This window comes from Mugil cephalus, chromosome 17 (genome assembly GCF_022458985.1).
Source record: "Mugil cephalus isolate CIBA_MC_2020 chromosome 17, CIBA_Mcephalus_1.1, whole genome shotgun sequence".
In the NCBI taxonomy this organism is placed as follows: Eukaryota; Metazoa; Chordata; class Actinopteri; order Mugiliformes; family Mugilidae; genus Mugil; species Mugil cephalus.
In genome coordinates, this window is record NC_061786.1 from 8,335,440 (window position 1) to 8,348,250 (window position 12,811).

At 44.2% G+C, this 12,811-nt stretch overlaps 1 protein-coding gene across 7 annotated transcripts in view; it reads left to right on the forward strand.

Annotated features, from left to right (window-relative positions):
• LOC125023248 (AT-rich interactive domain-containing protein 1B-like) overlaps positions 1–12,811 on the forward strand; it is a 207,662-nt gene that overhangs the window by 67,360 nt on the left and 127,491 nt on the right. For 6 of the 7 annotated variants that reach the window (XM_047610395.1, XM_047610391.1, XM_047610388.1 and 3 more), the window contains one exon: positions 8,362–8,556. In XM_047610395.1, coding sequence (XP_047466351.1) covers positions 8,362–8,556 — 195 coding nt within the window. The remainder of the gene's footprint in view (positions 1–8,361; positions 8,557–12,811) is intronic. The other variant, XM_047610390.1, reaches the window with a different exon arrangement.

Consider the following 12,811-nt stretch of genomic DNA (forward strand, 5'->3'; position numbering starts at 1 on the left):
GCCGACTCTGCTCGCATGAGAAAGACGGTGTATCTTTAGATGCTGGATTTCTATGTTAGAGAAATGTTTGTATTTATGTCACATGTGTTTCTGCAAAGTGAGTTCAGATAAAGGCCGTGACATCTCAAATTAAAGCGAAAAAACAAAACAAAAAAACAGAAAATCCCGGATTGTCAAGCACAATATTGACATGATGACACACAGTCGCACACAGCTATGCTCCTTGTCCCAGTTTACATGCAATGGAGGAAATCGAATAATCGAATAATAACTCCTCCTCCACACTAGATGGCAATATGTTTCTTTTCAGTGGGTTAATATGGCCCCCTCTACGATTGACCTTTTACGTCATATGATAAACAGGAGTCGTTCATGCAGCAGACCGACATTTCAAACAACGACCAGATGGATAATGGTTCAACTTTTTTAATCTCGTATGTAACGTGCGCGCTACTTATGGCGCAGAAAAGATGGCGCTATTCCTCAGACGGTTCTTTTACCAGTTCTGTTTACCTTCTTCTTCCTCTGCGACCGGCTTTCTTGGATGTTTTTGTTCCGGAGTCATACGCAAGCGCACTGGTTGTGGGGCATGTGCACACAAATTGTCTAGTTAAAGTCCTGTTAAGGCGGGTACATGCTCGCGAAAATCGATTTCCGATCTCAGTCGCACGAGGAGAACTCCAATATTAGTCGTAGTAAGGCGTTTACAAGCACCTATATTTTGTTATATTTCATTTCCTGGAGTAATATTCATTGGGCAATATCTTACCATGTTGCCTTTAACCTTAGCTCTGTTTGTGTTTTACGATCTTTTGGGCTCATAACGGGGAAGTTTTTATTAATTCAGTAAATAATGTGTAATAATATGTTCACATACTGTGTTCAGCTCGACCGAGCACCGATGTGCTGTGAGCAGGACACCTACCGAACTACCAGACACCTATGAAGCAGAAGGCGCGCTCTGGAGGCAGACAACCGCGGGTAACTTGCGTTCAAACTGCGAACAAGATTTATATTTTTAAAAATAAGGAGGGAAAATAGATTAATGTCTTTAATAATAATAATACTAATAATTTAAATCTTTTATGGAAAATATTCTTCCATATCCCACAGGAACCTCATCTGTGATTCACTGACAGAACTGGTAGAAAGAATTGTTTTTCCTGTTCAGTTTAATTCAGTTTAAAATGAAAATGTTTAAAAATCAGAGCAGGATATAAAAATTTGAAGGTATGATAATCCAAATTAAATCACTATTTTTTTAAAAAAAAAATTTTGTCCGTCATGAAGTTCCATAAACCTTTCTCGTTGACTTTGAGTTATTTTGTCAGTACCTAAACTTTCTTTTCACAGGCACGACTGTCAAAGCGTGATAGGTGAGACACCGAGATGAGAGCAAACAATTCAGGTCGACTGAAAAATGTTACACTTGGACAAATTAAATGCTTCAGCCACTTATGGCAAATAGGAAAAAAAAAACAAAACAGATGAGCCAGCTGCCACAGTTGTCTGAGTTATTTTGATACAGCTACGCTTTTTTTTCCCCCCATGTCTTGACTGACAGATCTGTCAACACTGCCATTTCTCTCTTACCGTTCCCCTGCTGTGCGCCCTCGCTGAAATTTCCTTTGATTACCTGCCGTTAAGCTAGCTTCTAGACTTAGCGAGCTGCCGGGGAATGTAAACATGAAAAAAAAAAAGAAAAAAAAATCCTCGTTTCATTTTTGTTTACAGATGCAATTATTCTAATGTAGTTTCCTTTTGCATATTCACATCCAGTCCTCCATTGATATCACCATTAAGCCTGTAATTCTGCTGTGAAGGAGCGAGCTTCGTCAGAAGATAACAACAAAACCCACGGTTACTCACCGATCAGCCACAACATTAAAACCGCTGACAGGAGAAGTTAATAACATTGATGATCTTGTGGAAATCCGAAGTTGGACCCGCCATTCATGTGACTTAGACAGGTACCACCCACCTAGACCAGGCACCCTCACAGTATTCTATACAAAAAAGTAGTTTTGAGTTTCTAATATTCTGGATGCGTATCGGCTGAGGGTCTTTCCGTGTGGCCGTGTAACTTTTTTCCCGTTGCCTCCCTCAATCCAAAGACATGTGTGTTAGGTTCATGGGTGATTCTGAATTGGCTTTAGATGCGCACGTGTGTGTGAACGGTTGTTTGTGTTAGCCACGTGATGGATTGTCTGGGATGTAACCTACCCCTCTCCCTGTGCTATCCGGGATAGTTAAAATCTTTAAATCGTTAATTACGGATGGATCGCGGGGTCAAACAACAGCGCAGTTCATCAGCCCAGCCAAAGACAGGACGGTGAAAGTAAACAAAAAAAAGACAGTATTTACTCGACTTTTAGGTTGATGGAGCAACTGCAAAGGAATTATACATCGTAAAGACGTTTCTATGTGACAGTTTGTTTGACATCTGAAGACGTTATATTAAATAACGGTGGTCAAGTAACTCGTTTTTTTACATGTATAGATCCGTAGATTATTTTCAGTGCATTGTAGTGAAAAGCCTCTGGTCCAATAGCATTAATACAACCTGTGCACTGTCAGTCAAACCGCAGTTTAATAACAGCAAATGTTTCATTTTCACCTATGCATCAATAGCTTACTTCAAAAGCAGTATTAGAATATATAAGCTTTTATCTTAGCGTGCTTAATTTGGACCAGCTTAGCATTAGCATGTAGCATTGGACACGTCATAGCTTGCCGATGGGGATGAATTCATGCTCTCGGTGCTCTTATCAGCGGGGTATTATCTACCTGCCTGACTGCCTCTACCTCACTTACGTGGTTTTCTCTCATGCGAGTATAAAAGAACTTTTATTTTTGTCCTCATTGCTACTTTACATTATCACCATCCCTCCTCTATCCTGACTCCTCTGCACTTGTCTGCGTTGCCCTTTTCTCTCCATATATCTCTCTGTCTGCTTCCCCCGTCTTTATCGGCCTCTCTCTGTCTTTATCACGCGAAACATCGCTTTATCTATCTCGTTACGTATCTCGTCATGTAACACCCGTCCTATCTCCCTCCTGCCCATCTCTTCATCTCTGTCTCTCGAAAACATCTCCCTTTGCCACTGCCTCTCTATCTTTGCACGTCTCGCTTTTTCAGCCTTTTTTTTTTGCCTCCTGTTACTCTCTCTTTCAGCTCATCTGACTCCTCGTCTCTTCTGTTACCAGCTTTCTTTTATTTATTTTTATTTTTATTTCGAGCCGCCTCTCATGTGGTGGCCAGCTAGCGTGATAGCATGTGAATGCTAATGCGGATGCATTGTAGATCTGTGTCTTTTTTTTTTTTGACTTGCACAACATGATTCTATTGTCTGTTGAGCGAAGCTGCTGGAAACGGAACAGAAGAAAAACTTTTTTCGCCCAACTTCAGCGACAAAACTAAATTCATTTAGTAGAAGTATATGACCAAGGTGGACCCATGTTTACAGGATATCGAGTTTAAATTGTTTCGTCTCGTCACGTACATGGGTAAGCTTCCACCGAAAGTATCCATCCAGAGAAAAACAATAGGATTGGCTGCAGATATTTTCCCATTGACAAGATTATCAAATGTTTAACATCACTCCTCTCAGTCCAGTTAAAAATACCCTTCTGATTCGGGCCAGTCTGCTCCATTGAGGTGGTTACATGAGGATTTTTTGCTCACATTTTGGATATTATTCAACTAGTGCTGATGTAGCCAGCGTCTCTGTGTGTGAGAGGGTTAATTCAGGGGTTAGAAATGATGGCGCTGCTTTGGTTAAAGTCTTCTTATTGGTCTAAATGGACAACCAGTGGTCCCAGTTCTTACTCGCTGCTCATTGGCCCAACCGGATTACAAGCGGTGCCTTATTACATGCAACATTTTGAATCTGCACATTTAAGACACACACATGCACGCACACACGCAAACATAGCTGCCTTGAATGAGGGTTACCATGGCTATTTATTCCCACCATTTGCAGAATAGGAAGATATTGGCTGCCTTTTCATACGACTCTTGTTTTGATAGATTTTTGATTGAGTTATTCTCAGTGTTTGTGTTCCTGTTTGTGTCTTTGTATCTTAATATGCCGCCAAGGCTTCTGTTTTCATCACACTGTTTCTGCAGTTTATGGTGAATTATTTGCTTCACAGGACGTCTACTCTGCGTCATTTCTCCCTACAGCACTTCACATCTGTTGTCATTTCATTACAGACATTTATTTGACACTGTGTGCCTGCCAAGACACTCTGGATAAATCACACTGTTATTTTGTCTGCTTCCACACACCTGAGTGGAAGGAAAAGGCAGAAAATGGTCTTATTTTCTGCTTCCAGCAGTTATTTTTATTGGTGTAACCAGCAGCACAGCAAGTCTGTTTATCACTAAGCATATTCGGAGTCAAAGAGAATCAGGTTTCAGTGAGCTGGTGTGTACTCAGCAGGTACAGTACATTCATACAGTCGGCCCCAGCGATCAAACAGGAGCTTCATTTGAATGACTGTTTCTTTTCCTCCCAAAGCCACAGTGACAGGTTGCTACTTGTTAGACCTCCAGTCTGCCCGCTGTCTCTGTGTGCTTATTTGACTAACTGGCTGACGGTATTTCTGTCTGCTTTCTCATTCGTCTCTGTCGTTTCTGCCTGCTTACCTGACTGCCCGTCTACCTGCTTGTATATTTGTGAGCATATATATATATATATATGTACACTGTACTGAAAGCAGAGGCTCTTCAGACATTTCTGTCTACAGTTTATCTACCAAAATTAGTTCTTACACCTCAGAAAATATCTAGATGTGAGAAAAGGTCTACATTGAGCGTAGCCTCCTTTGACTACAACTACTCCACTTCACACTTAAACAGTGGATCAGTATCAGACTGGTGTAAAAACAGCCCGTGTATTCAGCAGTGCTGAACGGAGCCGCTTATGGTTAATGGTTGATCATTATCTGAATGCCCCCACCAAACCTTTACTGGACAGTTCTCGATGAGTTTTACTGAAATATTATCGGTATTTAATGGTGGCAGTGAATGAACGAAGTGATGAAAGTTCAATGCTGATTTTGTTAATTTGTCCGATTTAGACTTCTCCAGTATAACCAAGGCCACATTCTACTGTGGGCAACTTGTTTGGTTACTTGGATTATTATTATTTTTATTTTTTTTAGTTTCAAGCTTTCCAGCGTCTTCCACTTTGACCTAACAAGGGGCGGCGACCCAGACTGAAATTCCTCAAATAGCCACTTGAGGCTAGCTTCAAAGTCAACTCAGTCCCCGTGACTGCAGTGAGTCACAGTGGGTGTAGTCACAGGTCCTTTAACTGTCTGCCTAGGCGTCACCTGCTTGTTTCAGGCTCACTCACGCTTCACTGCCAAGATGGCAGCGACTGGAGCCGCCACAATGATCCTCAAAACCGCTCTTTAGAGGCAGTTTATGGTCAGTTTGATATTTCTCTGCACAGCTCATGATCATGCAGCGAGGATGCTGTCGCATAAAGTAGTTTATAAGACTCACTTCACTTGTTTGAAGGTTTTATTTTTCTATATATCTATTCAAGTTCGCCTGGGGTAAGAGGAGATTTCCAAGTTAATTTTATTATCAACTATACTAGTCATGACATACTTAAGGACTGAACAATTTAACCACTGTTCCTCTTACCTGGGAGGGGGAAAAAAATCACATTTGTTGCCATTTAGTCTGGAACAGCGGTGCTAATAGACCTTTCCCACCGTAGACATTTTGACTTGTCGTGGCTTGAGAAGCACAGGTGCTAAGGTACTAATTCCATTAACAATGGCAGCGCTCCGTTTAAGGCTCTCGCTGAGCTACGTCGGGGAGCCGGCGAGCTCGGTATAAAAGGCCCCTGGAACCGGTGACACCGAGCAGTACGCGGCCGCTATTAACGACAACTGTGCCTTTCATGCCACGACGCACCAGAATGTCTGCGGAGAAAAATGTCACCGATAATCAGCATCTGCACCCGTTAAATCAGCACCTTAGTGGCCCCAAATAAGAGTTATTGAATTTTGCATACTTGAAATTAAGTGCACACTTAGATCTACACGTGATTTTTTTTTTCTTTTTTTTTCTTTTTCTGAGTCAGTCACTTCCTTGTGAAAGCAAACAGAGCCAAACAGATGAAACATTGGCGTGTTCGAGCTCCCTCCCTGCTAGCTGTGTCCCAGGGGTGTTTTATAAATATATATATATATATATAAATCCCGAGCAACTCAAACCGTCAATTTTTTAAGACAACAAATTCTATGTAGTTTATTATTTATTCATTAGGATGTCATGCTTCGTAACGAGCTTTTTCGTAGCATAGGGTTTGTTTTCCCTTTGCGTGTGTTGTCTGCTCCTCTGCCTATGTCTATCCACCCCTCCGCCTATTTGTCACTGTCTCGGCGTATCTGTCCGTTCGGCTGTCATTGTATTTGTCTGAGGAGGGAAGGAACCCACCCACGGTTGTCTGGTCTCGATCTCCATGGCGACCTAATCCTCGCCAATCCCAGAACAGTAGTGTTCCAGTTGAGACCCACTGTGTTACACCAGCCTGTCATCACTGATCACTGGATAGAGTTGCTTCTGTTCTATCGGAGTGGCTTTGATCCACATCTAATGATGTGTGTGTGTGTGTGTGTGTGTGTGTGTGTGTGTGTGTGTGTGTGTGTGTGTGTGATATACAGGGACTGTTTGTCTTTCTTACTTTAGCAAATCCCTACACAGAGACAACTTGAATGTGCATCCATTTAACTATGTCGGATACAAGTGTGATGTCGGCCTTTGCGTGTGTGTGTGTGTGTTGCCCTGGCTGGCAGTAATGAATCCAGTGGTGCTGTTGGCATGAGCGGGGCCATGCTATTAACCTCTCTGCCAGCTAGACTGATCTCACCCTGTCTGTCTGTCTCGTCGGCCTAATGACACACTCTCACACTCCGAGCACAACACACACGCTCGCGCGCTCACAAACCTGTCCTTTCTAATCAAATTTCCATTGAAGCGAAAAGTATTCTACATTGTCCAATCATCTCTATTCAGAGAGTCAAAAAGCCTCTGCTGGTGTTGAGAGAATATTTCTTCTTCTTTTTTTTTTTTTTTGCTCTTGCCACCCACTCAAAGGAAGGTGCTCTTCAAAACCGACTCGAATGTATTAATCTCCGCTGGTCCTCTGCAGCCGGATCAGATTTCACTGTGTTTTACGTAACGCCGTCAGTTTCATCATGACTTTTACGAGTGGGTTTCCTCGCAGTAAATGTGCTTCGAACTCTGGATGCGTGCTTTGTATCTGACCAGGAGGGAAGTGTAGTACTTATGTACCCTTACAAAGCCATCATTTCAGATATAAATCACTCCGAGTTTGAGGGACTGTTACATTGCCAAGCCTGCCACGGAAGATTTAAAGGGACATTTCAAAGTTTAAGACTCGGGGCAAAAGCTGGAAGTGGACTAGCTTGCATGTCAGCCCCAAATTACAGCCTGTATTCTCGTTTAATGAGTTTGTGGCAGCGCTGTTCGCCGAATAAAAAAGCAACACGACATGATGGGGAAGAAATATGACATGAGAAGTGCTGTCGTGTTGCCTCGCCAGTGGTCGTAAATGTTGCTTAATAATCGGCGCTTGACTTTTGTGTGCGGGAGAGAAAACCCCCAGCCTCCGTAGGAAATCCTTAGAGGAGCGAGAAGCACCTGGCGCTGTCTGTAGTCATAACAAATGACAAGAAGGGATTAAGACTACATTTGTGTTTGTGCCAGCTTGTTACGCGCGCTCCCTCTTCGCATTCCCTCGCGCTGCCGCCCGAGTAACGCGGCGTCGGCACTTGGCGCGGCTTCGCCCTCGTGAGTTAGTTTTTAACTGCGCCGCTCTGGAATGCTGCGGCCCGTCCATGTGTCCCTCATTAAGGTTACGGCCTGGGACGGGCCTGCTGTAATATCCAACGCACCTCATCCCATCTGTGAGCTGACCGAGACGGAGATAATGTGGAGAGGAGGATGCTTTTGGCAAGCCGGAGGACATAAAGTTAGAGGTTTTTTGCAGTGTGAGTTCATTAGGCGGAGGACTGCTGGGAGATGAGTGTCAGCCGCCGCTGATCTAAATGTGGAGGCTGTGGCTGAATGGATAAGGCGCCGTTTGCATAGGCTCATGTGGGAGGTTTATTTTTTAATCACTCAAATAGGATTGCAAGTTGGAGTCTATCTGGCTTCTTTGATATGATTGACCACTCCGGTGTGTCACCTGCCACCTGCTGTAATATCCGTCTAATTGCACCTGTCACTCTCTCTGCCTTGATCTTAATTTGAAGTGAAACTCTTGCTGCAGTCCCGACCTCAATATCGGCCCTCTGTGTGATTGGTTGTTTCAGCAGGTGGCGCCGTACGGCCAGCAGGGGATGGGGGGCTACAGCCAGCAACAACAACAACAGCAGCAGCAGCAGCAGCAGCAGCAGCAGCAGCAGGGGGGGCAGCAGGGAACCCCGCCATACTTCAGCCCCCCCCAGCAGACCCCGCCGGGCCCCACGCAGAGTTCCTACCTGCAGCCTCGGCCACCGCTGCAACAGGTACTCACTCGACACCAGCACTGCCGCCGTGTCCTGTGCCAAACCATTCACCTCTAACCAAGTCCATTTGACCATAGCTCAGGCGTTCTGATATAATAGTCCTGTATAAGTATAATACACCAATCGGGCATAACATTGACCATTTTGGGACAATACAATGTTCTGCTGGGAAACTTTTGGACCTGGCATTCGATGTTACGACCCACCTCGACCAGACACCCCCACCCCATTGCAGTAACACCCAGCAGGATGCAGTCTGACACAGACTTTAAAGACAACTCAAAAAACATGGAAAAACAGCACAAGGTGTTGACCTGGCCTCTAAATCCATCTGCGAGATGATGCACAGAGGCCCCTCCCCTCAACCCATACCCCCCACAAAGACCCCCACTAAGAACATTCATATACCACATTACACCCTCAGAAGACCCGTGTCCATTCTCTGAAGACCTACATAATACTAGGCAGGTGGTCATAATGTTACGCCTGATTGGTGTGCACATGCTACACACATGTACGTAATCAAGAACAACATTTGAGACGTCAACTGGGAAGAGATTTCTTCCAAATCTTATTCCCCGTGTTGTAGTTTAATATTTTTTTCAGCGGAGCTGAGATCGGAGAGAGTATCTGAAGGCATAAACGCTGTGTGTGTGTGTGTGTGTGTGTGTGTGTGTGTGGATCGGGGGTCTAACAGGCCTGGTCTAGTGGCATGATTGCCTCGCATTATTCATGAGAGGTATTTTAGGTAAATGCGACTCTATGTTTCTGAATGTTTTTGTGTTCTCTCAGAGCGCAGGCACACACTTCACACGGCCATTTGCATGCAATACATGTCCACTGATTGGGCCGTCATTGTGTATAAAAACACATTGTGGATTTTCAGCGCGCTCCGGCCCGCCAGTGCAGACCCAGATCTCCGAACAACAAAGGCCTTGTTCCGCAGATATGGATCGGGACTTCTCCTGCCAAGTTTCTGTGCGATGTTCTGTAGATGATTTCCACGGGGAAGCCGGGTTCAAGCAGTTGTTTTTTTGACTTGAGTGAAGGCTGCCCATGTGTTTCCCATCCACTCTGCAGCCAGAGGGATCTATCAGGCCGCATGGAGGGACTCTGGCTCGCAGCCCTGCCCTGCATCATTACAGAGCAGAACAAAACGGAGCAAGAGGAAGAACAGGACTAGACGGGAGAGATTACAGCGGGACCGGACAGGAAAGGATAGATCAGATAGAACGGGGGAGGAAAGACGAAGGCAGGACAAATTTGAACAGGACGAGTCAGATGAATGCAGCCTGCAGAGTGCACTTCTGCGATATATCATGGCTGATAAAGACATGTTTAAGTTGATCAAAATTAGCTATATGGGTCCATATTCAATCTTAATGTGCAGTGTCAGTAACAAGACAAGTCCAGTGTGAGGGGGAGGGTTGAAAAAAATCACAGTTTTCCTCTAAATTTCAGAGACAAATACAGTTTTTACTTGAATAAATTTACCCCATTCGACATTTGTGCTGTGGTTATCTGTGCAAATATAATGCAATGCGCTGATTTGGGCGTGTATACCCAAGGGTATTTAAAGCAACACTGTTTTTGCAGAAGCTCTATGATATTTATCCATACAAGGCCTGTTTGATATTTCAGAAAATGTCCACGGAAAGGAGTCCTTTGATTCCTAATACTTATAATTATTTGCTGGTTTCTGTAGTATTATCATTATTACAGCTCGTTTTGCCAAAGTCGGAGCTATTAATGCTTCTTCCACTACTTCAGAAAATAATCTGCAGCCAGCATCTGGTGGAGATATGTGCTCGGATGTCTCAAAAGAACGAGAACGAAACGGGATACAGGACAGTAACTGTACAGACCGAGATACAAAACATAACACGAATTCAGGATACATTTATAGAAATGTGCTACTTTCCATTTTGTAACAGTTTTTATTTTTTTTATAACATATAAAGGCATATTTATTCAAAGAACATACCTGGACGGTTTCCAATTGTCCCCTTGTTTTTGGCCTACGCACAGAGGAGGCCATTAGTGGTTCACAAACGTGTGCAGACTTATTCAGTAGCCCCATCTGCACAGGCTGATGCCATTTGGCCCTGGTGGAGTTGTGTCTGTGGAGGTAGTTATACCGTGATTTACTGAGATGTAGTTAAGCCATCCTTTAGGCCGACTGGAATATTGAGCACACCAAGACAAATAGCCAAGCAAAAAGCAATTGGGAACACAAAAGCAGGTTGTCAAAAAAGGAAATCGTCAGTCTTAGCACGGTAATTTTCATACCGAGCGAGCGTTTCAGCCAAGCGCGCCTTTTGTCTCACGCTATAAAAGCACTTACTCTTGTTTCCTCACTTAACATGCTCGCGCACACACGGCCTGTGCAGCCCACCGAGAAAAAACATTATTCACTCTTAACTGGGAGAAGCTGAGATCCATGGCCGCGTTGACATTTTGTGACAGTAATGGTGTGTTTTCATCATTGCCGATGATGTGGCGGCAATTGACCCACGCTGACATTTATGTACCTGGTAGTTCGGCCCGAGCGCTCCGATTGGCCCGAGCCCCCGTTTCACCTGTGCTGATAGGTCCCGCGTTGGTTGCCATGCCAACTTCTGCGGTGACCAGAGTGCTGGTTTCCCTCTGTTTTTCATTGTTATGTATGCGCGGTACTTTAAGGGGAAGTGTTTCAATCAGCACACGCGCTTGTTAAAGCTGCATAAAAACCTCTACACCTTCAGCGGCCGCTGTATCAATGCCGCGTCCCGCTGTCTTTACCTATAATCAAGGAGTCCTTCCTATGTGTTGCAGCTTTGCAGGGTTTTATGTGCCAGCAACACAGCAGGCAATATGTCGACACCTCCTGGTTTCCTTCTCCCCACCGTCACACTATAGCCAACTAAACTCACTCCTTTTTATTGGCTAATAATCTCCTATATTTTTATATTTTGGTGAGTGAGCAAGGACCAGTTCTCCAGTTCACCTATAGCTTTGATGTACATTGATCAGCCACAACATTAAAACCACTGACGGGAGAATGTGGGATGATCCACAGGACATCCTCAGAAGGCCCGCGTCCGTTCTCTGATGAGTCCCAACTGTTTTGGAGGCACAAGGGAGACCAACACAACGCTGGGAGGGTGGTCATAATGTTACGCCCGATCGGTGTATGCTGAAGTAATTACGGCAAATACACAATATTGACCATTAAAGACCATGACATTTCACACACAACAAAAACAAGCCTGCGCGGTGGCATTAAGACAAAGTTAATTGTCCATCGATTGAGAGAGGAGTTTAGAGGGGGAAATAAATAGCAGAAAATACCAGAATAATTTTGAATAACAAAGAAACTCAGTCTCTGTCTTTGATTTTGGATCCAAGAGGTAAACATGTTTGGAAACCGAACGTACACAGCGCACTCGGCCAAGATTGCAAATAGAAGATTTGGTGTGCTTTCAGCTCAGCGCTGTATTACTTTCATTTTCCTTTTTCCGAGCGATGGCGTTCCTTCCTATCAGTTTTTGTACGCGCGCGCGTCTATCCGCGCGTGTGTGTTTGTGTGTCCGTGTCCGTGTGTACACTAATCAGCCGAGTGTGCCGCAGCAATTCTGAGCTGTGAAAAGGTCAAACCGTGACCTTTGCCTGTGATTCTGGGCTGAAATGAGACATGATGCGAGGCGCGCCGAAACGGATTACACGCGCGCACACGTACACACAATTGCCCGGCGCACGGCAGATTAGGATGTCATTGTGGCTCTGACCCCTGTTTTTTGACCCCGCATTACTCTGAGAAATCCAAGCTGAAAAGTTCTTTATTTTGTTCTTCCGGCACTCTCCGCAGTTCCTTTCCCCCCACTCCACTCCCATTAACCCTTAGCCAGAGGACATCCTCCAGTTGATGGAACCATTCCAGCTGCCTTTGACACGGAATTTGCTCTGCAACCGACTGCTATTAGCTGGTTTTGTAACAAATCGAAGGGAAAGTGCCGCCTTTCTTTGAGTCTATTGCACTGCGGTGACCTCATCTGATTGCGAGGAGTAAAGCAGGCTAAAAAGACATTTTGAAGTCATCAAGGCTGATGCAGAAAAAAAAAAAAAGTAGAAATATATGTAACATCAGGGAAGATGTAAGCTGTGGGCAAAAAAAAAAATAAAATAAAATAAATGTGAGTGGTATGCTGGCGGTTTTTGAATGCCTTCTGTATTTTTAAATAGTGACTTACACTGTGCCATTGGTTTATTATTTCCA